Source organism: Pseudophryne corroboree, chromosome 1, assembly GCF_028390025.1.
Source record: "Pseudophryne corroboree isolate aPseCor3 chromosome 1, aPseCor3.hap2, whole genome shotgun sequence".
In the NCBI taxonomy this organism is placed as follows: domain Eukaryota; kingdom Metazoa; phylum Chordata; class Amphibia; order Anura; family Myobatrachidae; genus Pseudophryne; species Pseudophryne corroboree.
Window position 1 is genome coordinate 512,885,614 of NC_086444.1, and position 26,171 is coordinate 512,911,784.

At 42.0% G+C, this 26,171-nt stretch overlaps 1 protein-coding gene across 5 annotated transcripts in view; it reads right to left on the reverse strand.

The window, feature by feature from the left end:
- TJP2 (tight junction protein 2) overlaps positions 1–26,171 on the reverse strand; it is a 215,271-nt gene that overhangs the window by 33,980 nt on the left and 155,120 nt on the right. For 4 of the 5 annotated variants that reach the window (XM_063913912.1, XM_063913914.1, XM_063913911.1 and 1 more), the window contains 9 exons: positions 23,938–24,538; positions 23,182–23,285; positions 15,574–15,727; positions 14,594–14,699; positions 14,281–14,435; positions 12,292–12,358; positions 11,612–11,762; positions 3,713–3,821; positions 1,680–1,890 (listed from right to left, as the gene is read on the reverse strand). In XM_063913912.1, the coding sequence (XP_063769982.1) occupies positions 1,680–1,890; positions 3,713–3,821; positions 11,612–11,762; positions 12,292–12,358; positions 14,281–14,435; positions 14,594–14,699; positions 15,574–15,727; positions 23,182–23,285; positions 23,938–24,538 (1,658 nt within the window). The remainder of the gene's footprint in view (positions 1–1,679; positions 1,891–3,712; positions 3,822–11,611; positions 11,763–12,291; positions 12,359–14,280; positions 14,436–14,593; positions 14,700–15,573; positions 15,728–23,181; positions 23,286–23,937; positions 24,539–26,171) is intronic. The other variant, XM_063913910.1, reaches the window with a different exon arrangement.

Consider the following 26,171-nt stretch of genomic DNA (forward strand, 5'->3'; position numbering starts at 1 on the left):
GCGGCGGTCAATTCTGATTGCAACCCAGCCAGTACATTGGCTAGCATTTCCCAAGGAGGGTTCGGGGAGGATATTGGCTTTAAAACCGGAGCCGAAATTGTATTCTGAACCGAATCCACAAAACATACTGTACATGTGGTAGATCCATCCGGTAACACACTGCTACAGACTTTGCAATTATGCTTTTTAGTTTTTGCTGGTGCCTTACTCATTATGGTGACAGACAATACAATACACAAAAAACAGACACTTGCACGACTCAGTAAAAATAGTACGAAGGTGTCTCTATATATATATATCTGGCCAAGTGCAGTACACGTGGCCAGTACTATGAAATGTGATCCCAAATTCCCTCTAACACCCCTGCGCCTCCGGTGGAGTAGAGATGTAGCACTGGAACGTTCTGGAATCACAGAGGAAGACACAGGAAGCATGGTTAAAAATGGCTGCCATGCTTAAAGTTATAATCACAATACAGGTTACCACCTTAAAGTGACATTTATCCTGCGTAATTAACCCTGCAGCCTAGCATACTGCTGTTGCTGCAGGGTATCACCCCTCGTGCCGCTTATTGTATATCACCGTAATGCCCCCCCCCCCTGTACTCCGTGCAGTGCGGGCGGCAGCGAGCAGCGTGTGGGGCCGCCAGCGGGAGCCGGGTATTGGGAAGCAGGGACCGACAGCGGGGAGCGCGTATTGAAGCGCTCTGAGCAGCGCCGGATCAGCGGTGAGGGCCGGCGACGGCCGGAGCAGCGGTGGGGGCTGGCGACGGCCAGAGCAGCTGTGGGGCTGGCGACGGCCGGAGTAGCGACGGCCGGAGTAGCGGCGGCGGGCTGTAGAGGGATCCCGGCGTCAGCATATAAACAATGTCCCCACACAGCGGGGCGGCAGCTGACCGCCCCGTTCCACATACCTTCACTCCTGCTGCTGTGGTAAGGCTCCGACGGGGCTTCTCAGTAAGCGCCGGCCAGCCTGTGTGCAGGAGATCTCTGTGTGGCTGTGAGGGAGCTCATTTAGTGAGGACCGACACGCCACTGCTGCTATCAGCAGCCTTGCACTATCCCTGACCCTGCCTTTTGGAAGAGGGAAAGGGATGTGTATAAAATAGAAAAAAAAATATCCTAAAAAAAAAATATTCAAAGTAATTGTGGACTCAGCCACAGAGCTGTTACTACTTCGAGCACAGAAAAAACACTGAAGTACTCGGGGATATGGAGGGGTGGAGTGTGCTAAATTTAAATATTCAGTGCTGTTTCCTACGGAAGCCGTCCATATCCCAAGAGTACTCCAGTGAACCCTAGTGGATGAAAAAGAAATGTACTCTGTCAGCATTATGTATGTAGTAGCATACTGTATGTTACATTATAGCCACCAACAAAAACATATGTATCCTCTCCTAGACTGTCATGCATATTACGTGCACAGTTCTGTTTGTTGGGAGATGTCACCAGAAAGTTTACTTTAAAGATAAACTATCCTTTAAAATGACAACAACAAAAAAGTGCTTTACTAACTGCTAAACATATAGATAATATAGATAATAATTATCCAACTAGTCTGATGTATACATTTATGAAGAAAAAAACGAGTGAAAATATTAGCTAAGATTTTTTGTACAAGCTACAAATGTGAAATGTAACAAAAAGTCAGCTGGGAAGTAAAAATGTTATAATGAATACCTGCTTTTACTTGGAATAATGCCTTTTTCCAGCTCATTGGCAATTCTAACGGCCAGCCAGCTGCCCAACTTCCCATCATATAATGTATCAACCACCCTGAAAATCTCGCCTCTTGTGAATCCTAGGAACTGTGGAGCTTCCTTTTCATATTCAAAATGAGTCCTTATGAAGAATGAATCTCCTCGGCCACAGGCAAGAATGTTTTTGTATACTATAAAGAATGGAAAGGAGTGTTAGATTAGAGTTCTATCCAAGGATCAAAGAAATGATTTCTATCAGTAGTAAAGAAACGCAACTTGTTCAGTACTAACAATTAGCTAGGGCTGTCCATATTCATCATCACTGTGAACTTGCATCAACCCTCCGACACCTGTGGATCTGCCTCAATTGCATATATGAAAATCCTTAGTGTACTTGCTCTGCTTTAGACTGCCCCCTCACTCCACATTGCGTCTCAAAGGAGACAAACGGTCAGAAGCGAACAAATCAGAATATACATTAGTGTCTAATTTCCAATGTCTACGTACATTATACACTAAAGCATATTTTATGCTAAACAAACCTAGCCCTAAAAGGATCTATTTAGCAAATATAACGGAGATCCTAAATAACCATTTGATATGTACATGCTAATAAACGGCCTGATTCAGATGTGGTTGGAGGTGCAATTCGCTGCTGCTTACACGGAAGCAGCAGAGATGCACTATTATGTTAATGCAGCAGGAGGCAACTGACATAAGTAGACGCCTCCTGCTTGCATTAGTGATCTGTGCTGCGCCCCAGGGGCGCAGCATTGGATCACCTGAGACACCAGTGGACAGCTGCATGACCCATGGGGGTTGTACAAACCAGATACCGCAGTTACTACAAAGAGGCCAGGAAATCTCCTTCTTCCAACAACGATCTTCATTTTTTTACCAAACATCTGCCTTCACCATTCCGCAGTATAAAGTTCTCACAGAACAGTAAAGAATTCTGTTTATAGCTGCAGCAGTTACTACATTTGTGGTATGAGCCATTAACATTTTATGACCACTGATTACTATTCTTTGAGCACAGACTTCCAGGTAGTTTTTTTTTTAAACTAATAGTTAACAATCCCTCAAACAGTTTGCCAATCATAGATATTAAGGTGATCATTCTAAGTTGCATGCAAAATGGCTCTACTAACTTATGCTAATACAAGGTTCCATTTAGCTAATGCAGGGGTCGGTGCATCTGCAAGTGGAAAAGCTGGGAGGCCCACTGATTTTACACCATCCACCACAAATGTTATCATTAGTATCTTGCACCAACCCAATGCTACGTCTCCATACGCATGAGAAAGAACTGCATGGAGATTTAGAAAGACTCACATTGTTGCGGCCCCAAAATACCCAATTACATGGAAAGACAGGTCCGACCAAGTTGCGTAAATTCTTATCTGCGAGTGCGCTGTATGAAAAAAACTTGCCATTTGCACCAGCAAAAACAGATCCATTTGAATTTTGTAGGAAATCTTTTAACATCAGAAGAAATTATTTGACAATAAGTGAACCTACTGAGGACACACATATTTGCTTCATCCAGTCCAGATGTTTTATTCTCATTAACTTTATCCAATCTTTTTAAGCCTAAAAAGTCTGTCAGCCATGATTGCATCTTTGGTATGGTGTTAGGAGCATTATTATACTACATATAAACATTCCTTTTGTACAGGGGTCAGAAAAAAAAAACCTATGTGATTCGGTCATAAGTGACAATGATAACTTGTGCATTGTGAGATACATTTTTGCGAATCCTTTAAGAATGGGGTTAAATATTGGAAATTGTTGATTTAGAATACATGTAATGCAAAGAATTAACTTGTTCTGTTGAGGGCAGTTTAAAAAGTTTTGTGCCCAGTAATTTCCCTGCTAGTGATTCTTGCAAGCTAAAAAAAAAGTTAAAAAAAAAAAACAACGAGAAAAAGATTCTACAGTCGACAATTGAAGAAAAAAAGAAGTCATGAAATTCTCCATTTAATAGCCACAGTAGTAATAATGCAATATTACCATCATATTTGCTCTGGACTAAAATGGTTACTTCGTCTCCTTTTGGGATTTCCAACAAATAAAGAACAGCATCTTCTCGAACAATGCATCGGAAATCCTGTGTGTTTACCTATGATACATGATGAAACAGAAATAGGAAAATAATTCACATTTCCACCACTCTCCATGACTATATAAAACTAGCCTATATTTTCAGTCTCACTTTATATTTGCCTAATGTAAACATTAAGTGATGAATGCATTCAAAATATATTTGTTCTATGACATCAGCTAGTTTCTGTTTGTATTATTGTTCCAACTTCCAATAATCAATTTTTCCTCTCCCAAACCTTTATTGTCAATCATATTGAGATATTATAATCCAATCAGACTATAATAGCTGGGTGGCGTGACCTTGTGGTAAGGGATGTGTCAGACAATCTTGTGCATGAGACAATTTTGTGATAATACTAACAATAAGTATATATATATATATATATATATATATAGATAGATATATATATATATATATATATATATATATATAGATATATATATATAGTGAGCCTTTTTGTTATATACTCTGCTTGTGACATGAAGATACACATGGAACCAAGTTTTTGTGAATAAATGACTTTATTGCATATATTATAACAAGTCTGGAGAGTGCTATCTTTCCCCACGGTTAATGTGGAGAAACGCTGTACTCGTACTATATATATATAGATATATATAGATATAGATATAGATAAGGCTATCAAATGACCGGTTCTTACTTTACTTATAGTAGACAACAGGAGCCTAATCAGAACTTTTTAGGCAACTTGTCTTGTAGGTCTTCTTTGTCCTTTGTCCTAGACTACTCAGCCAAAAATGGTCAACATTATATGTTTGGTAAGGAATACCCAAGTAAGTATTTTGCAGGACATCCGTGATTTCTCCCACTGCTGTGCATAAAGGGATTATTTCTCTTTGAGGCAACTGTCTCCCCTCCCCATTTAGAGATTATAAAGTCAGTGACCTATTTCTGGTAAAGCGCAGATGAGAACTACCTTAATATGACCATGCTACACTAATTTGCACAGTAACCCCACTGAGAAAGCAGTTTCCAAATTCAAAAACAGATCACTCTGTTTTAGCAGCTGGAGACCAAGGTATCAAATCATATGGTTTCCAGGTTCATTGCTAAAACCAAATCCCAGTGTTGCACTGGCCCACCAGAGTACTGGGGAAATCCTTCATGAGCACACCTTGCACACTGTTCCCTGTAACCTTTGCACGGACCACAATATTATTAGGTCACATCATCAAAGTCATCAGCAGAGGGGAACTGCAGAGGGAACAGGTAAGTAAAACCAACATGGCAGTTGGAAAAACATTATAGGAGGGGGGCCAAGTGATGATAACCACAGAGAAGGTGTGTTTTGCAAGGGGGAGTGGTGACAACGATAAGGATGAGGTAGGTTGAGTGGTAAGAACAGATGAGGAAGGGTTCACTCATTGTTAGCATTTTCAAGATGTCATGTAGCTATCCTTTTCGCCAAACAAAACTCTAAGACCCAGTGCAAATTCACACGGGATAAAATTATAGTCATGCCCTTGCATTATGTCCACTCTGGCAGGATGGGTTGGAAACCCTCCCTAGAAATCCTGCATTAGCCTCTGTCATACTTCTGCTCAACCACACCATGTATTCTACGCATTATGTTGAAAATAGGATTTTAATACCTACCAGTAAATCCTTTTCTCTTAGTCTGTAGAGGATGCTGGGGACACCATTAGAACCATGGGGTATAGACGGGATCCGCAGGAGATATGGGCACTTTAAGACATTGAAAGGGGTGTGAACTGGCTCCTCCCTCTATGCCCCTCCTCCAGACTCCAGTTATAGGAACTGTGCCCAAGGAGACGGACATTTAGAGAAAAGGAATAATTGTTAAACTAAGGTGAGATACATACCAGCTCACACCTCAATCATGCCGTACAACGTTGCATGCAACAGAACTCAAGTCAACGACATGAACAATGTCAGCAATGGGCTGACTATAACATGACACAACCTGTGTGTAACCATAACTAATAACTGCAGATACAGTACGCACTGGGACGGGCGCCCAGCATCCTCTACGGACTAAGAGAAAAGGATTTACCGGTAGGTATTAAAATCCTATTATCTCATACGTCCTACAGGATGCTGGGGACACCATTAGAACCATGGGGTTTCTACCAAAGCTCTAGAACGGGTGGCAGAGTGCGGATGACTCTGCAGCACCGAATGACCAAACTTGAGGTCATCATCGGCCAGGGTATCAAACTTGTAAAACTTTGCAAAAGTGTTTGAACCCGACCAAGTAGCTGCTCGGCAAAGTTGTAACGCCGAGACCCCCTGGGCAGCCGCCCAGGACGCGCCCACCTTTCTGGTAGAATGGGCCTTCATCGATTTCGGTAATGGCAATCCAGCCGTAGAATGAGCCTGCTGAATCATAGCACAGATCCAGCGTGAAATAGTCTGCTTGGAAGCAGGAGCCCCAACCTTGTTGGGATCATACAGGACAAACAGAGCCTCCGTTTTCCTAATCTGAGCCGTCCTGGCGACAAATTTTTAAAGCTCTGACCACGTCAAGAGACTTCGACTCCACTAAGGCGTCAGTAGCCGCTGGCACCACAATAGGTTGGTTTATGTGGAACTATGAAACCACTTTCAGCAGAAATTGTTGACGAGTCCTCAACTCTGCTCTATCTTCATGGAAGATCAAATTAGGGCTTTTGTGAGACAAAGCCGCTAACTCAGATACCCGCCTTGCGGATGCCAAGGCTAACAGCATGACCACTTTCCAAGTGACGAATTTCAACTCCACCTTCTGTAAAGGTTCAAACCAATGTGATTGAAGGAACTGCAACACCACTTTAAGATCCCATGGTGCCACTGGGGGCACAAATGGAGGTTGGATGTGCAACACGCCTTTCACGAAAGTCTGAACTTCTGGAAGGGAGGCCAATTGTTTTTTAAAGAAAACCGATAAGGCTGAAATTTGTACTTTAATCGAACCCAACTTTAAGCCCGCATCCACACCTGCTTGTAGAAAATGGAGAAAGCGTCCTAACTGAAATTCTTCCGTAGGAGCATTCTTTGATTCACACCAAGACACATTTTCTCCAAATACGGTGGTAATGTTTAGACGTTACTCCTTTCCTAGCCTGAAGAAGTGTGGGAATGACTTCACTGGGAATACCCTTTCAGGCTAGGATCTGGCGTTCAACCACCAAGCCATCAAACGCAGCCGCGGTAAGTCTTGATACACGCACGGCCCCTGCTGTAACAGATCCTCTCTTAGAGGAAGAGGCCAGGGATCTCCTATGAATAATTCCTGAAGATCTGGATACCAAGCCCTCCTTGGCCAGTCTGGAACAATGAGGATCGCCTGAACCTTTGTTCTTCTTATGATCTTTAGCACTTTTGGAATGAGAGGAAGTGGAGGGAATACATACACCGACTGAAACACCCATGGTGTCACCAGTGCATCCACTGCTATTGCTCGAGGGTCCCTCGACCTGGAACAATATCTCTGAAGCTTCTTGCTGAGACGAGATGCCATCATGTCTATTTGAGGAATTCCCCAAAGACCTGTCACTTCTGTGAAGACCTCTTGATGAAGACCACACTCTCCTGGATGGAGATAGTGTCTGCTGAGGAAGTCTGCTTTCCAGTTGTCCACTCCTGGAATGAAGACCGCTGACAGGGCGCTTGTATGTCTTTCCGCCCTGCGGAGAACCTTTGTGGCCTCTGCCATTGCCGCTCTGCTTTTTGTTCCACCTTGGCGGTTTATGTACACTACTGCTGTTATATTGTCCGACTGGATCACTACGGGCAGATTGCGAAGCAGATGTTCCGCTTGAAGAAGGCCATTGTAAATGGCCCTTAACTCCAGAACGTTTATGTGTAGACAAGTTTCCTGGCTTGACCATCTTCCCTGGAAGTTTTTCCCCTGTGTGACTGCCCCCCAGCCTCGGAGACTCGCATCCATGGTTACTAGGATCCAGTCCTGGATCCCGAACCTGCACCCCTCTAGGTGGTGAGAGCTGTGCAGCCACCACAAGAGTGAGATTCTGGTCTTGGAAGACAGAATTATTGTCCAGTGCATGTGCAGGTGGGATCCGGACCACTTGTCCAACAGGTCCCACTGAAACACTCTGGCATGGAACCTGCCAAACTGAATGGCCTCGTAGGCGGTCACCATCTTCCCCAGCAAACGGGTGCATTGATGGACTGACACTCTTGCTGGTTTCAGAATTTGTCTGACCAGGCTCTGAATCTCTAGAGCCTTTTCCACCGGAAGAAAAACTCTGTAAATCTGTGTCCAGAATCATTCCCAAAAACGACAGCCGTGTCGTCGGAACCAACTGTGATTTTGGCAAATTTAGGAGCCAATCGTGTTGTTGTAGAACTGCCAGGGAGAGTGTAATGTTCTGCACCAGTTGGTCCCTGGATCTCACCTTTATCAGGAGATCATCCAAGTACGGGATAATCGTGACTCCTTGCTTGCGAAGGAGAACCATAATTTCCGCCATCACTTTGCTGAAAATCCTCGGAGCCGTGGACAGATCAAACGGCAACGTCTGAAATTGGTAATGACAATCCTGAATTGCAAACCTCAGGTAAGCCTGATGCAGAGGATAAATGGGAACATGTAAGTAGGCATCCTTTATGTCCACCGACACCATAAAATTCCCTTCCTCCAGACTGGAGATCACTGGTCGGAGAGACACCTTCTTGAATTTGAATTTTCTTAGGTAGAAATTGAGGGATTTTAGGTTCAGATCGGTCTGACCGAGCCGTCCGGCTTCGGGACCATGAACAGGCTCGAATAAAAGCCTTCTCCCCATTGTGACGGGGGAACCTTGATAATGACCTGATTGTGCAACAACTTTGTATTGCGTTGCATACAACCTCCCTGTCCGGAAGAGAAACTGGTAAGGCTGATTTGAAAAATCGGCGAGGAGGAACGTCCTGAAACTCTAGTTTGTACCCCTGGGACACTATTTCTAAAACCCATGGGGTCCAGGTCCGAATGAACCCAGAACTGACTGAAGAGTTTGAGACGTGCCCCCAATGGTGCAGCCTCCCGCAGAGGAGCCCCAGCATCATGCGGTGGATTTGGCAGAAGCCGGGGAGGACTTCTGCTCCTGGGAACCTGCCATGGCCGGTGATCTTTTACCTCTTCCTCTAGTAGCAAGGAAGGAAGAACCTCGGCCTTTTCTGTATTTATCGGGCCGAAAGGACTGCATCTGATAGTGGTGTGTTTTCTTTTGTTGTGAAGGAACGTAAGGCAAAAATGATGACTTACCCGCGGTAGCTGTAGATACCAAATCAGCGAGACCGTCACCAAACAAGACACCACCCTTATATGGGAGATTTTCCATATTTTTTCTGGAGTCCACATCAGCATTCCATTGATGGATCCACAATGCACGTCTAACTGAGACTGCCATGGCATTGGCCTTTGATCCCAAAAGGCCAATATATCTCGCCGTTTCCTTCAGGTAGGCCGCAGCGTCCCTGATATGACCCAGTGTCAAGAGGACGCTATCCCTATCTAAGGTATCTATTTCAGATGACAAGTTATCTGCCCACTTTTGGATAGCACTACTCACCCACGCAGATGCAATGGCTGGTATGAGCAGCGTACCCGTGGTGGCATAAATGGATTTTAATGTATTTTCCAGTTTGCGATCCGCAGGGTACTTAAGGGCTGCCATATCAGGAGAAGGGAGAGCCACCTTTTTAGACAATCGCGATAGGGCCTTGTCCACAATGGGGGGTGACTCCCACTTTTCCCTATCCCCAGAGGGAAACGGATACGCCACCTAAATCCTTTTGGGAATCTGAAACTTTTTGTCAGGGCTTTCCCAAACCTTTTCAAAAAGAGTGTTTAGTTCATGAGAGGGAGGAAACGTTACCACAGGTTTCCTTTCCTTATACATACAGACCCTTGTATCAGGAACAGCAGGGTCCTCGGAAATATGTAATACGTCTTTTACTGCTACAATCATGTACTGAATGCTTTTTGCTAATTTTGGATCCAATCTGGAATCACTATAGTCGACACTGGAATCAGTGTCCGTGTCGGTATCAGTGTCTGCCAGCTGGGTAAACGAAAGTTTTTGTGACCCCGAAGGGGTCTGGACCTGTAATAACACATCCTCCACAGATTTCTTCCATGCCTGGTTCTGAGATTCCGATTTATCTAATCTCTTACTAATAAGAGCCACATTAGCATTCAAAATATTTACCCAATCAGGAGTCGGCGGTGCCGACAGGTTCACTCTCACAGCTGTTTGTGTCCCTAATACAGTCTCCTCCTGGGAAGAGCACTCAGCCTCAGACATGTCGACACACGTGTCCCAAACACCCACAGACACACCGGGTATATAGGGGACAGACCCACAGTAAAGTCTGTCAGAGGGACCCAGAGGGAGTTTTGCCAGCTCACAACCCAGTACCTAATCACCGGTTCTGAAACACTAAATGAATGCCCCAGACCTGCAGCGCTTTTATAATAACATATATTGCACCAGTATTACTGTGCCCCCCCCCTTGTTTTGCACCCTGATACTTATACAGAAGTGTGAGGAAGGACCAGCGTCTCTGCAGCCTTGTGGAGAGGAAAATGGCGCTGAGCTGTGTGAGCTGTGAGGACGAAGCCCCGCCCCCTTGATGGCGCGCTTCAGTCCAGCTTTTTTGAAATATATTTTTATACTGGCGGGGGTTAGGACAGTGCCCAGGCACTTATGTCCCCTCTTGCCAGTCCATTTTGAGGTTTTTCTGCTGCCCAGGGCGCCCCCCCACGCCCTGCACCCTGTAGTGCGATCGCTGTGTGGTACCTCATAAAGCCGTCACTGAAGTCTTCTTGATCTTCTACTCACCTGTCTTCTGACTTCTGGCTCTGTAAGGGGGTGACGGCCGGCTGCGGGAGCGAGCATCTAGGCGTACCTAGCGATCAAACCCTCAGGAGCTAATGGTGTCCTGTGGCCAGAAGCAGAGCCTTTGAACTCACTGGAAGTAGGTTATATTTCTCTCCCCTTAGTCCCACGAAGCAGGGAGACTGTTGCCAGCAGTCTCCCTGAAAATAAAAAACCTAACAAAAGTCTTTTTCCGAGAAACTCAGTAGAGCTCCTCAGTGTGCATCCAGTCTGCCTGGGCACAATTCTAAAACTGGAGTCTGGAGGAGGGGCATAGAGGGAGAAACCAGTTCACACCCCTTTCAAAGTCTTAAAGTGCCCATGTCTCCTGCGGATCCCATCTATACCCCATGGTTCTAATGGTGTCCCCAGCATCCTCTAGGACGTATGAGAAAAGAAATAAGAATCACTGTTCCTGTCACATGAGCGATTCTTTTTGCTTTTAGACACTGCCAGAAACAAGGGACAGTCACTCCGGTGAGGTGATTGGGGCAGTTATTTTACTTTGCTTCCACTACTTTGGAAGCTAGACACACTGGGTGGGAGTTTTTTTTTAGAACTGGTGATGTTGCTCATAGCAACAAATCAGATTCTACTTAACATTTATCTAACTGCTTCTAGAAGATAATAGATAGAATCTGATAGGTTGCTATGGGCAACATCACCAGTTCTAAAAAACTTCCCCCTTAGTAAATTTACCCCACTGTTTCATGGGCCACCACAATTACTTTCACCCAACGGTCCCTTCTAGTCTGGTGTTCCAGCATAAGCAAGAGAATCTGAACTGTTCACATCTTAGCTGTATGTGTAATCAGGAGGGAGTTTTTGCTCAATAAGGGGGAAGAAGCGGATTGATTGCTTTGTGAAACGACTTCACTTTACCACTCTCCAAGACTTGATACATCTACCCTTAAACATCATTAGGCACTTTAATAAAATAAGTTTACTTTTCATGTTTACCTTAAGCAGTTGATCACCCTCTTGAAGCCCTTCCTGCTCAGCAGCGCTTCCTTCCTGCACACCAGCAATAAATATGCCCACATCATTGCCACCAGCAAGGCGCATACCAACACTTTCACCTTTCCGGAATTGCATCATTTTTGTATTGGCTCTAAAAGAAAGCAAAAAGCATATTACTTTTATATGCAACAAACTCAGATCCATAAGTGCTGATGCTTGTAGAGAACTTTGATAGTTTTCAAAGAATAAATACTAATAATACTAGACACCATTCAAGCAATATATTCTGAAATTCAAGTGGCGTTAGTCCAGAGCCAGCTACAAATGAGAAAGATGATGTATAATATCATCGATAAGTTGTTTTAATTTGTGACTAATGCATTAGAACGCTGTTTTTCTAGCCAACATAGAAAGTTACAATGTTTCTGCATTTAAAATAATTAGAGAAATTCCAAAACGACAGATTAGACCTTTTTAGAACATCTGTTGTTCCATATTTATTTTGTATATCTACAATCACATAAAAATAACGAGATCTCATTTGTCAAAATAATAAATAAAATAGAAAATATTAAAATCAAAGCAATAAAGGAACTTTGCAGTACTGATCTGCTACTAATGAAACTGTTCCAAGTGCCAGCACTTCTCATCAAATGACACAATTATTTCTGTATACCTACCCGTAGATCTCCACATCTTCTGAACTTGGTTCCAGAAACACCTTGGGAGTTGTTCTAGGCTTTTCTACTGTATAGGATTTAAATATACATATATTAAATAGTTAAAGATACAATAAAATCCCTGTATCCCGGGTTTCTAAATGATACATACTGTGTATACACACAAATTTGAGGAGTGAAAGAAAATAAGGACATCTCTATGAACTAAAATTTCTAAAGACAGTTCTTTATGGGCTCCAGGAGTCCATGCCAGAGATAATAACACCCATTTTATCTTTTTTTTTTTATAATTTTGTTTTTGTTTTTCTAAATAATAACTTTTTTCCCATTTTATCTCTTTATCCCATAAGTGTCCAGATGTTGCTAGTCATCCTGTGCATATGAATGGCTGTCTTGCCACAGAGATGACTCAAAGAGTTTGAGCCCAAACAGGTTCTACACCTATCCAATACCTTCAACAGCAGGAATATGACTGCAAACTCTGTGGTCTGTATATTGGTTTTCTGATCTAATTAGTTCACAAGATAACCCTTTAAATAACACCACAAATATGTGCAAGTCCATGGTTCTGGAAATATAGCTGTTAAAAGTAAAGCGCCAATTTGTTTCAAAGCAAAACCAGGTTGGCTTTGCCGTAAAATAAACTGTGGTTTTAAATTTAGACAAAATCTCACAGGTTCCCGAAAATCGGAACCCATTACATAAACCCTATAGTTTTATGACAGACTGGGAAACTGCAATCCACCCATCTTATAATGCATTTTTATAGTTTCTCCATTGATTTCCAGTTTCTTAACCACTTAACTGACAATTTGTTTTGCCAAAAACCGCTCTGAAATAGTCAGGGTTTTTTAGGAGTGAATTAGGTGAAGAACATGAATTTAACCCTATCCCAAATGATTTTAGTTAGAAAAAATAAATATTGTTTTTGACTTTTTCTCTTCAAACATCGAAACATCGATCGGGAACATAGCGACCATTGGAACATCGGAAACACTGCGGCCATCGTGGCTTTAATTATGAAAGACCAGGTCATACAAAGCACTTGCAGGCATGGTCGCATCTGATGCGACCATGCCAGGCAAATGTTTAAAAGACTCATATGTAGGAATTCATATCCAATAAAAGAAAGTGTTCAAACAGAGGGATGTGGTACAAAACATCAACATTCATAATGTCAACGTGGATGGGATATCGACAGTTGGCATGTTGACAATGCAGTTTCCTGTAAACTGACAAACTAGCCCTAAAGCTACAATCAGCAAATTTCGCCAATGTGATTTTTGGCATTCTGAATGATAGGAATCATGATCGCATATGCACATACCTATACCCAGGCTAGCCTTCAAGCCTAAAATCAACACACTGGGAAAAATTATCTTGCGCAAGCAGTAGGGGTAGTAAGCTTAATTGCTATATATTCTATACACCTATCTATACGACTATCATGTCATGTGAAAGCAGTATTATTGTTAAGATAAATGTGGAGGGATTAGGTTTTTTAAAAATATATGATTAGGAGTGTCGCTGATCAATGCAATATCTATAGTAATCATCAATCTGCTCTGATCCCATCTCTGACGAGGATGGATATGAGTGTTTTGAGTGCGCTGGTCCCTTACAGCAATATGGCTTCTTTGAAAAACCTTGACAAATTTTAAAGAACTAAAGGGGACATTTACTAAGCAGTGATAAAAGTGGAGAAGTGAGCCAGTGGAGAGGTTGCCCATGGCAACCAATCAGCATTGACGTAACATTTATAATTTGCATACTATAAAAATATACAGAGCAGCTGATTGGTTGCCATGGGCAACTTCTCCACTGGTTCACTTCTCCACTTTTATCACTGCTGTACATGTCCCCCTAAGATCAATAAATTTAATGTAAAGACAATTATTATAAGATGGATGTGGCTAATTTAAAATCCAAATTGATATGTATGAAAGGTGAAGTGTATACAGAAAATACAAAACATATGTAGTTGCTGACCTGGAAATTCCTCTAAATAAACTGCATCTGTGCTGGTCTCTGGAACCCCTGGGCTTACTGCAACAGGAGCAGGTATTTCAGCCTGATTCATCAATTTAAAAGGAGTGGGCATGGCTCCCATCTTGGCAAGTCTTTTGGGTGGATCCTCTTTAGTGCTAAAAGCAAGGATAAAAAGAAAACAATTATCTATATATGCAACATTATTTGGCATCATGACTTTTTTAAAAAGGAAACAAAGGCCTACATTGGTAAGGTAACTTCATTACAAAGCCCAAACAATACCGCCTGGTAATTGTATTAATACGTTTCTTACATTGGTTGTTCTTTCAGCTTTTCATTGGAGGAATAAGAGTCTGAATGCTTTGATCTCCTGTCCTCTTGAGGAGAGTAGGAATGATTGGACTCTATCTCTGATATATCTGTATAACATAATATAAGTCAAACACAGCATGGTATAAGTTAATAATATACATAAAAACAAACAATAAACAAAACACATTCCCAAGTTTCTTGGTTGGTTGATTTTTTATTAATTTTATTTTGCATTTCTGTATTGTGTGGCAAAGGAATTTTTTATTCTTTAATCAGAAGAAAAATATTAAATATGAGACATTTACAAGTACATAAAAGGCCCTGCTTCACATAGCAACCTAAAATGCCATTTACATTTTAAAAACTGTACTGGAAAAACTCCCAAACATTTTCAGTAAATGCTTTGTACTCTGAGACATATATACATGTACAGCACTCACAATAGTGTAAATAAGGTTTCTAGCAATATTTAAGATATAGACCAAATAAAAGATCTTAAACTACATTAAAAGTGGACAAAAATAGAACAATTCGATCCTATGGCACCTGAATTTTCTTTAACCTCTATTACATTCCCCCACATGCCAGGGGATGTCTGTGGACCTCAGTTAAGTTGCACTCATTCTGTGATGTGTGGTCGTAGCGCGCTGGGTAAGGGATACCGGCGGTTGGGATCCTGGCAGTCAGCATACCGGCGCCGGGATCACAGCCGCCAGAATGCCGGCAGGGGTGCAAGGGCAACGAAGCCCCTTGCGGGCTCGGTGGCTTGTTACGCTCGCCACAGATTCTATACCTACTTTATGGGTGTCGTGGACACCCACGAGTGGAAATAGCCCTCACCCCCTGACGGCAATGTAAATGTGGCTTGCTCAATATTAATGAGCTGTAGCTAAATGCATCTATTTAAACTAGCAAAAAGCTATGGTTTCCACTGTAGATATCACAAAAGATGTATTTCTGCTAAATCAATGAAAAACTCACCTCCTATGTCAGAGTCACTATCATGCACAGAAGGTATATTAATCAGGGTTTGCCTAGAGTCTCTCTGCACAACCAACTGTAGTTTCCCTCTTGACTTTTCAATTATTTTCCGGGCATCCACTAAAGATATATTTTCTGTCACTGTGCCATTGATCTGTAGCAGAAAAAAAATTCAATAGAGATGTGGCTACTAAAGTTTCACAGTAACATTATTGGTTCATCATTTAACAGACCTACAGTAGTTAAATTGGCAATAATCAAAACATGAATTAGGGTATATATACTGTAAATCATGTAACAATGTGGAAAGTAAGTTGGAGTATGGGATTCGTGGAGAATAGGAAGTTATAAAATCGTAAATGTGAGCAGTGCAAAATGCCTAAAGATGGAAGACAAACATAGTAAAACGCTATTCTCATGAACATACTGCAAAAATGAAAAAATATCAGGACAGTTTTACAAATACAAATAAAATCCTCTCCTCCCATGCTTTTTAATTCTTTAAGTAATAAAAAAGAAATCAGGTTATTGTGACTAAATACAATGAAAGATATGGTTTAGTTGATCAGCTAAATAGGAAGTTTTCTATTTAACAATTTATTTCATGGTCTGTAGCTTTCACCTAATACTTTCATGCTTTTTAATACAACAACAACAATAATAATAATAATAATAATAATAATAATAATAATAAATAATATATAATTAAAGTGTTAGAATTGGATTAGACATATTTAATGGGGTGATATTCTTTCATAGAGCAATGTGATTTGTAGATGGAAGATCATTGACTTGCCCCTTCGTATATTGCTAACATGCATAACATTTTTCTTGCAATACTATCTGCACTTAATATAAATTGATGTTTTGTTAGGTACAAAAGGGTAAGGCACAGGGTTTATATACAAAGTGCAGGCAATGTTTACCCCTACAAACAAACCACGAACGATCATATAAAATTGACAATGGCGTGGCCAAGCTTGCGGCCGGGCTGGACGTGTCCTACAGGAGCTCCTGAGCATTTATTCTTCCCAACTTTCTCAACTCACTGAGGGCTCCACATTCACCCTATTCATTGCCCCTCACCCTTTTCTACATGTTCCGACTGAGATATGAGGTCCACAGAGCCGAAGGATGTCTCCAGTGCTCTAGCAGTTTGTGGCCTGCTCGATTGCCCAAGGCCTGGATGGGGCCAGATCTGGCAGCGCGACTTCTGGGTGTGAAGTCGCAATCGTCTCATCCGCAGCACTGACGCAGCCATCTATCTCCTGCTGCTCCCCCTCAGGACCCAGCATCGTCCTTCAGGCAGTTTCTTCCCCGCTGCAGAGGCTCTCCCATATTCCCGACAACCGGAAGACCTGGGTGGTGTGGCCGCGCACGCCCACATCCTGTGGGGATTCCCCAGCCTGATCCTGTTCACTGGAGACTGTCTGCAGTGTAGTTGGGGGGAGCTGCTGCAACTGCCACTATTGCACAGCACCTTCTGGTTTAGGGCTTACTCCCTGAGCTCACGGAGATCCAGCTGCATCAGGCAGTGACTGACGCTTGGCTGAGCTACTAACAGAGGTGGTGAGTGCATTTACCTCTCCCTTACAGTTGTCCCAGACAAACCACTCTGCATGGGCAGTCTCCCAATCCAATACCCCCTGGGACAGACACTACGAGTCTGGATATTCCAGTGATAAGAGCCCCTCTGATGTTGTCATAACTGTACTTACTGTACCTTCTTCCCCTGAACTGGTGCTGTTGAGCCCTGTATTATATATGCACTATTTCCACCACTGAACCCTTTCTTTTTTATCCCAATACATTAGTGTCCTCTGAGGACCATAACTAATATAGCACAGGTCACATATATAAATATATTTTTGTTTTCAAGTTAACTTCACACTATTGCTCATCTCTTCTATGTAGTACACCTGCTACGTGAGATGTGACAAGTAACCCACCCCACCTGAAAATGTGGTTGCTTGCTCTGTGATGGCTGGCTAGACATTTACCTCTGGGGATTGGTGCTCAATATTAGCTCTCATATGTAACATCTACACAGTTGCATTCTACCTGATCATTCTACGCCTTACTTCACATTTTTCCATAAATATGATCAAGGACGGAAAAAACAAGCACAAAAAAATAAGACCACTCTCTTCCCGAGGTCTCTGCATCTCAATCAGATATGAGGCCTTTCTCCAACCCACTGCCTCTAAACAGGGCCAAGAAATAGATGTCCCATACCCTCTGAGCCCGTCCTTCGCTGACAAATTGGTCCTCCAACCTTCCTCCAAAATTGGAAGTGAGCTTAAGGATATCCTCCCTTACATTAAAACACTACCAACTAAACAGGACCTGCAAAACACCATCATATAAGTAGCAGCGTCTGTTAAATGCGATCTTTCTCTACTCTGTGATCGACGTATATACTTAGAAGAGGGCCAAGAATCCCGAGATCCAGCCCTTTCTAAGCTGAAAGACATTATTTCTACTCAGTCGGCTGAGCTGCAATCCTTAAAATCTAGACTAGACAACGTGGATAACAGAGGGAGGAGAAACAACATCCATATTAGAGACCTCTCGAGGATGTCACACTCAGGCTTAGTCAATGTCCTGACAGAGATTTTTAGTAAGATCCTAAGCATTGACTCGAATGATAAAATGATCTATGACAGAGCTCAACGAGCCCTTCAGCATTGCAGACTCTCCTCTGATAGGCCTAGAGATGTTATCTGCCATCTGCATTTTTTTCTCAAAAAGGAGGGGGTAGTCATCAACAGTGACATAATTCATATCTATTAGGTGTTTTCCTGGCACAAGTTACAACAGGGTAGAGCCTTGAAACCACTAACAGATGCACTCCGCAAGCGTCAAATAAAATAACGTTGTGCCTTCCCCTTTCACCTCCAAGTGGCCTTCTCTGGTAAAATACATTCCTTACATGGGACATCTGTACTTTCCTTCTTTTACTGTACCTCTCTTAGCAGACTATTAAGTAGTTCAGAAGACGACTAAGAAGCTCACCTGATCATCCTGAGTCTGAGGCTACCTAAGGATTTTGTTAAGATATGCCTTCACAAGCCTTTCTACAAGTGTTCTCTCAGACGAGACTGGGGTCATGAAATTTGTACGTATCTTTTCAACATTTATTTTTCTACTGGACTTTTTGCTTCATATTGCTATTGTTATTTTCTCTCATCCATCTCTCCAGAAGTGATGTAGACCTCCGGAAAACCTCCCTATGGTTTACTCTCTCCCCTATGGGATAAACCTTATTACTATTTTCACTAATTTATTGGATGTCAATCTTTTCTACATACCTTCTTTGCATAATTACATATTGATGTGTTTTTTACACTGTGTTCTTAATAAATAAGATAGCTTTGTTTTTGTTTAATCTCATTTACTTCAGGAGCCATGTTTGATACCAATCCCTTCAATCCCTTATGCCCCCCTACCCTCAACTTGTGTTATTAACCAATTGGATATTAGATTATGTCGCTCACCCCAGTGTCTCGGATGCAGAAATATAATTGTTAATGTACCTTAATTTGCTTACCTATTTATTTTCCCCTTTTCTTAGTCTTTCCTGCCCCCGATCTATTCCCCCCCCCCCCTCCCTCTCTTGGTACAGTGGACCACTCAAGAGTCCCATACCCAATTTAGCAAATTACTACTGATGGTAAACTCATAATTATTTCTATCAACGTGGTCCAAATTGCTTCAGTCTTTATGGGCATGTAAGATTGATGTGGCCGATATTCAGGAAACTCATTTCAAAATTGGTCCACGGACCCTTTCTCTATGTGTCGGTCTCTTCCCTACTGCCTTTTTTACCAACTGTTTAGATGGGAAGTCCAAATGGGTGGCAATATTGTTCTTCCAGAGACTTCATGTTACAGACGTCACTAGGCTGGTCTCAGGTAAGCTTCTACTGATAACATGCTAGATCTTTAACCAGGCCTTTACATTTATTAATTATGTTCCTAAATAAACCCAACATACTTTTCTCAAGCCCAACCTTGACCATTTTAATACTCTGGCGAAAGGCATTATAGTCTTGGGTGGAGATCTCAATTACACTTTAGACACTGTCAATAACTAACCCCAATTTTCTAATGCCAAATACCATCAAGTTAGGGGGAATTTTTCATGCTCCCCAGCCTTCAAAGACATAGTCGCCCCTATTCCTTTCTATGCCCTTAGACCTTATGCTTTTCCATAGACTCACAAAATTCAATTTTCCTGTCCAAAGTAAAGTATTTGACAGGATCAGTTGGACTTTTATGTGGTCTGTCCTCAGCCACGTGGGATTGGGTCCTCTTGCTACCCATAGAATCCTGGCACTTTAAGCAACCCAATCGGCCAGAGTTCGAGTCAACAGTACCATGTTACACTCCTTCCTTATACAAATAGCACTTGTCAGGATTGCCCCTTATCTCCACTGATTTTCGTTCTTTGCATAAAGACTCTAGCGAGAGCAATTAGAGCCAACCCTCTCATTTCTGGCATCCATGGTTGGAGGGGAGTATCACAAACTTACATTATTTGCTGATGATTTCTTAGCCACCGTCTCTCACCCACACTTGATGCTTGATTTTGAGATATTTGGGCATTTAAAAAACTAAGATTAACTTCTCGAAGTCTATGGACCTTAACTTCTCCACCTCCCCATTTACCTGGAATCCTTTCCATATTACTTACTTAAGGATTAATTAACTAGAGACCTTTTGCAACTGTTCCACACACTTTACCCCTCTTTTATCCTCTATCTGCTCTGATTATCACAGTTGGCACTTGCAGCAGTTGTCTTGGATTGGTAAAATCAATGCGGTTAAGCTAAACATGTCCCCCAAGCAGCTTTATGTCCTTCAAGCCTTACAGATAACTGCACCCGATTTCTGGTTTCATTCTTCCATTCCCTGATTTGGTAATTTATTTGCTGCATGAAAAGACCTAGAATCCGGCGTGAGGTACTATCGAACCCAAAACAGACAGGTAGCCTCCAACTACCAGGAATTAAATTATATTACTATGTCATACACCCAGGGCTGCCATCAGAAATTGTGGGGCCAAGGGCTGATAAAATAGGCAGGGCACACACAGACCCTCATAGGAAAACAAAACATCACACAGGCCCCCCATAGGAAAAACAAACGTTACACAGGCCCCCCATAGGAAAAATAAAACACCTTAGCCCTCATATGAAGAAAAAAAAAATTACATAGGCTTTGCATGAAAAAAGCCAAATGCACACACATGCACCTGCAGAAAAAATACAATACACACAGGCTCCCGTAGAAAAAAAATGAAATGCATACAAAGGCCACTGCAGGAAAAAATATATGCACACACAGTTTTCATAGGAAAAAAAACTAAACGCACAGACAGGCCCCCGCAGGAAAAAAAAATTAACGCACACACAGGTCCAGCAATTAAAACTCAAGTGCGCACACAGATCCCTGTAGGAATTAAAAAAAAAAAAAACACACATACACACAGGCACAGGCACCTATAGGGAAAAAACTGCTGTGGCGTGCTTCATGCTACCGCTTGGCTTTAGTGGCTAGTGTAGAGACAGGGAGCAGTGACGGCTCTCTGCTCTCACAATTACAGAGCTGTCTGTGCCAGCACCTCCTAAATGGCTCCTCCTGTCACTTCTGTGCACTCAATAGTCAATACCACAGCATCCGCCCTACTCCACTCCGTCGAGAAAGTACCAGGCCGAGGACTCCGTAAGTCCAACTGTGTGTGCCGGCCACGGCTGACTGCAGTGTCTGCGGCTGCCACCCCGAGTCCTGTCCTCTGAACAGCCACAGCGGTAGGCTGTCAGAATGTATGAGAGGCGCACAAGGATCAGTCAGTGCCGGAGGCATCGGGAGACGCTGGCGGGTGGGCAGCAGCCTCAGGTCATGAATCAGTCACTACACACTGACTGGCTGCGTATGGTATTGTGGTCTGAGACCTTGCCACACGCAGCTGGTACTATGTGTAAGCCAGCCAGCTATGGTTGTAGGAGCCAGAGGCGGGACCCCTTGTGTCCTGGCCTGGGATTGCAGTCCCCGCTATCCCCCCTTGATGGCGGTCCTGCATACATTACTAAAGTTCTGGAATGGACCAGGAATAGGGACATAAAGCAATGGATTGTTAAAGAGGGTAACTGCATGAAACAGCATCCTGAAATTGTACCGTGGTTGCCTTTTTTCCCAAAATGTATGCTCACCACCCAATGATATCCCCCACTCTTTCTGTCTGGAAAGTTCTTCTGCATCTCCATGTTGTGCCCTCTGGCTCACTGTCCTTTTTCTTAGCTAGCACTGTTTCCCACCAAGCCTAAATCCTACCCACTTTCTAAACTGAACATATTCAGGCAGCTTTAGAGTTGACCAGATGGTGACTGTGTCAAATATTAAACAGTTTTCATAGATTCAAGATAAATGGACTATTCCCCACACCGTTTTGTGGAAGATTTTGCATATTAGAAATTTTCTTACCACATACAATAGGATAACTATGACCGGGACGGACCTAAACCCCTTTGAGAAACTCTGTGCTCTCTATAAACTGCTTTTAGAAAACCATTCCCAGGGCTTAGGGAAAAAGATCTGTACTTATCATTATCTGTTTAGGAGTGGAAAATTATCTTTCTCAATGCTCACTCTAGCTCCATCTGTATTGCTGTGAAGGAAACCCAGTATAAGATTTTAAGGCAATGGTATAGATACCATTGCTATACACCATGCTCGCCTCCATGTTTGGCTATTCCTGGGGGTGTTCCACTAGTTTAGCTACTCTACTTCAAATCTAGTGGGAGTGTTCACGCTTAACTAATTTTTTGACTGATGTTATTACTATCTCCCAGCAAAATTGTAACTATATCCTTGGCTAATGACCCTGCTTTCTTGCTTCTTAAATATTCTCCTATGCGGTTTTCCACATACAAAAAGTAATTTCTTCGTCACCTGGTAATGCGGCTTGCTCGGTTATTCCAGTACGTTAGAATTCTACTTTACCCCTTTCACATGATTGGTTATTTTAGGTCAACGGAGGATATTCTAGTTTCCTCAACAGAAAAGCCATATGACGTTACCAGTACCTGGTTTCCGTGGCTAGAATATAAGGCTTTGGCTGACTACAAAACTTACATGTCCGCGACTCTACCAATGGAGTAACTTGAGGTCCCCGGTTTCTGAAACTTTTCTACCAATTATTCCCTACTACTTTTAACTTTATGATAGTTCACTTCACAGATGCTGGTCTCCTTACTACTCTTTCCCCTTTTCCATCCGCCCTTACTTACCCTACTTAGCTTCTTGTTCTCTTCTTTTTCTTACCATGTATGCTATGTAACTTTCTAGATAGCTTGCAATGTCACTCACGACTTATTTCTGTTTTACTCATGTATTTTGCATTATAGACATAAAATGATTTGTTTATTTTGTTTGTATGCATTTTCAATATTTAATAAAAACAGAACATACAAAAAAATGGAAGACTGAACAAACTGAATTTTCTCTAGAATTACTTTAAATCTTAATCTGTGTTTTTTTTTTTTTAATTTTAACACACTGGAAATACACTGGAGTTACTTAAAAAAAAACATATAAAAGAACTCACTTTAAGGACAATGTCTCCTTCATTCAAGATACCGTCTCTCATAGCTAATCCAGTATCAGTCATTTCTTTGATAAATATTTGGCTACCAAGACGCAAACCATATTCTGATAGAAATTAAACATATGAAAAGTTTGTTACTTATCTGTAAGTATTGTGTGTATGCATTATCACAAAGCATTTATCAAACATATCTATACATATAAATTTAAGTCCAAAAAAGAATATTGTAAAAACTAGTACATTACAAAATTAATATCATTACATAACACATTACTGAAAATAACATAATTACTTGGAAAACAGTAGAAAAGAGTGCCCAGCTCGGGGGAATACAAGCAAAGAATGTAAGAAACTAGTAGTCTCAGAATGGGATGATTCCCATTCTTCACACCAGAAGAAAGGGAATCATCCCCAAAATGTTACAAAATAAAGCACGCCCCATGGGGCTTTTATGCACGTTATTCCCATCGTTTAGGCAGTCCCTGAGTACCGCCTACCACAGTGAACCTTTGCATACGAGGGGCATTTACCCCCAGGGGAGGGCACCGGAGCCGGGTAAATAGAAGTCTGGAGTGCCGGAAAACATTGCTATATATATATATATATATATATATATATATATATATATATATATATATATATATATATATATATATATATATATATATATATATATATATATATCAAATTTAGCACAAAAATCTGCCCACATGCTGGGCACCTGTAGAATGGACAGATTTTGCTTTACCGTCTTACCTTCATTCTGTTTCTTTTTGCTGAGAAGCACACTGATGGGTTTTTCTTGCCCCTTTCGTGCAGAATTTCTGTATGGTTCAGGCGAGGGGCTGTGGGATTCAAGTCTCTCACGGCTGCGGCTAAGTAATTCCTTTTCATTCCTGTAATCGGGTTGGGATCTTCTGTTACTTACTCGATCTGGGCTAAGGTCTCCACTGTAGCTACGTTCAAATGATTCCTCCCTGTCCACACTTCTTCCCCGATCCCTCTTGTACTTGCGCTCCTCGCTCAAATCCTGACCGGCACTTCTGTCTTTAATACGTTCTTTTCTGTATCCTTGCTCATCATCTAGATTACGTTCTCTACTTCTCTCACGGACATAATCTGGATCCCGATCATATGAGCGACCTCTTTCTTGGTCTCTACTATAGCTTCTGTCTGGGCTGGATTCTCTGCTGCGGCGACCATTACCACTCTGCCAACTTTCACTGTAACCACTGTGTGCACTTCTGCGGTCAAAATGTCCATCATCATCCATGATGTCAAAAGCTCTAGGTTCAGGCTCAGGAGTGGGGGATCGCCTCAATGCTGTAACCGGAACTTTGCAAGGTCTTTTCACTACCTGTTTCACAATCAAAAGGGGTAAATAAAGTAAAACACTGATGGTTATTCCAAATATCCTGACAACTCTCAAAGTTGAAAAATAATCTTAAATTTGAGCTATGTATGGTCTTGTTTTCAGTTTTGCTATATCCAGTAATCACTGACACCACCACCTGACACCTGCCTGTACAGAACCCCTCAATTCAGACACCACCACCTAACATCCCACTTTTACTAACTTGGCCATTTTACCCTAGCCAAAGTACTCCACGCATAGTTTTTCCTGGGGCTATTCCAATCCACTTATAGACTTAAAATACTCCTAAACACTAAATACAAAAACTGAAAAAGAAAAAAAAAAATGTTTTCATAAAAGCACCACAAAGATGAAACACAGATGTGTCCTCTTACATTCTTGCTGCAGTCACGCTAAACAGCCCCTGAAGTCACGCCATGCCATGGTGGGACTCAGTAGCACTAAGCGTCTTTATTTGCATTTTGTTTTAATCAAAAATGTGTCTTAGATGCAAAGTAATGTAATAGAAGGCACAAGCAGCTTCTGCTGATTAAAATTATATGCGGCATGCCTATATTCTGTGTGTAACTGCGGCTCTATCTGCATCCGAAATGCCACATTACAGTGTTTTCCAGGAAAACACTCAAGCATAGCTTTTTGTATGCAAATACAGTCGCAGTCACACACAGAGTATGATATCAATTTTAATCAGCAGAAGCTGCTTGTGCGTCCTATTACATGACAGTGTTTAAGACGTATTTTCGTAGAAACAACACAAAACAGATACTCAGCGCTACAGAGCTAAAAGGCACTCACGCGTTATGCGTAACGTGACTTGTAGCGCATGGAGCAAAGATGTAAGAGGACACATCTCTACACTGTTAAGTATTTACTACAGTTCTGTGAAAAAAAGAAAGTATTACCTCACTACTTCATTACGGGATGGGGCTGGGTGACCGGCGGTGGGGATTCCAATGGTCAGCATACCAACCCCGGCCGCAGAAAGCAGATGGGGGGGTGGAGGTGGTGAGCGCAACAAAGCCCCTTGCTGGCTCAGTGACCGCCGGGATCCCAAGCACTGGTCACATGAACGAGTCCCCTTTATTACACATAGCTAAGTACCTTCTGCACCTTTAAGTAAATGGGATAGGATACAGAGAGAGCACAAAAGGCAGTTATATGAGCTACTCTAAATTTGACAACCGGTCAGTCTCTGACTGCTGCTGTGCAGTCTATTTCATGGCTACCTGCTACAAATGAGTACAGAAAAAAAAATCATGATGTCTAAACATGAATTTTATTTCAAGTAATGCACAATTTTTTTATTATATTAAAGCTACATTTCATTTGCAGGGTGTAAAAAAAAAAAAAAAAGCTTCCTCTTAGACAGTGTCATCACAATAGTTAAATGAAATGGTTAAAGATAATCTTTTCCAGTTCTACACCACAGAAATGGCAGAGAAGGATAAAAGAACAGGTCAGTGAAAATGTAATAAGCAACAGGGAATGTTGTTTTAATGCAAAAAAAAAAGAAGAACTTGCATATTAAGGGCACTGAATTTATTTTTTCCAATATAAACATATTTATTCCCCACAGCACTCATTCCTAAAGTTTCAAGTGCTCTAATACCACAAT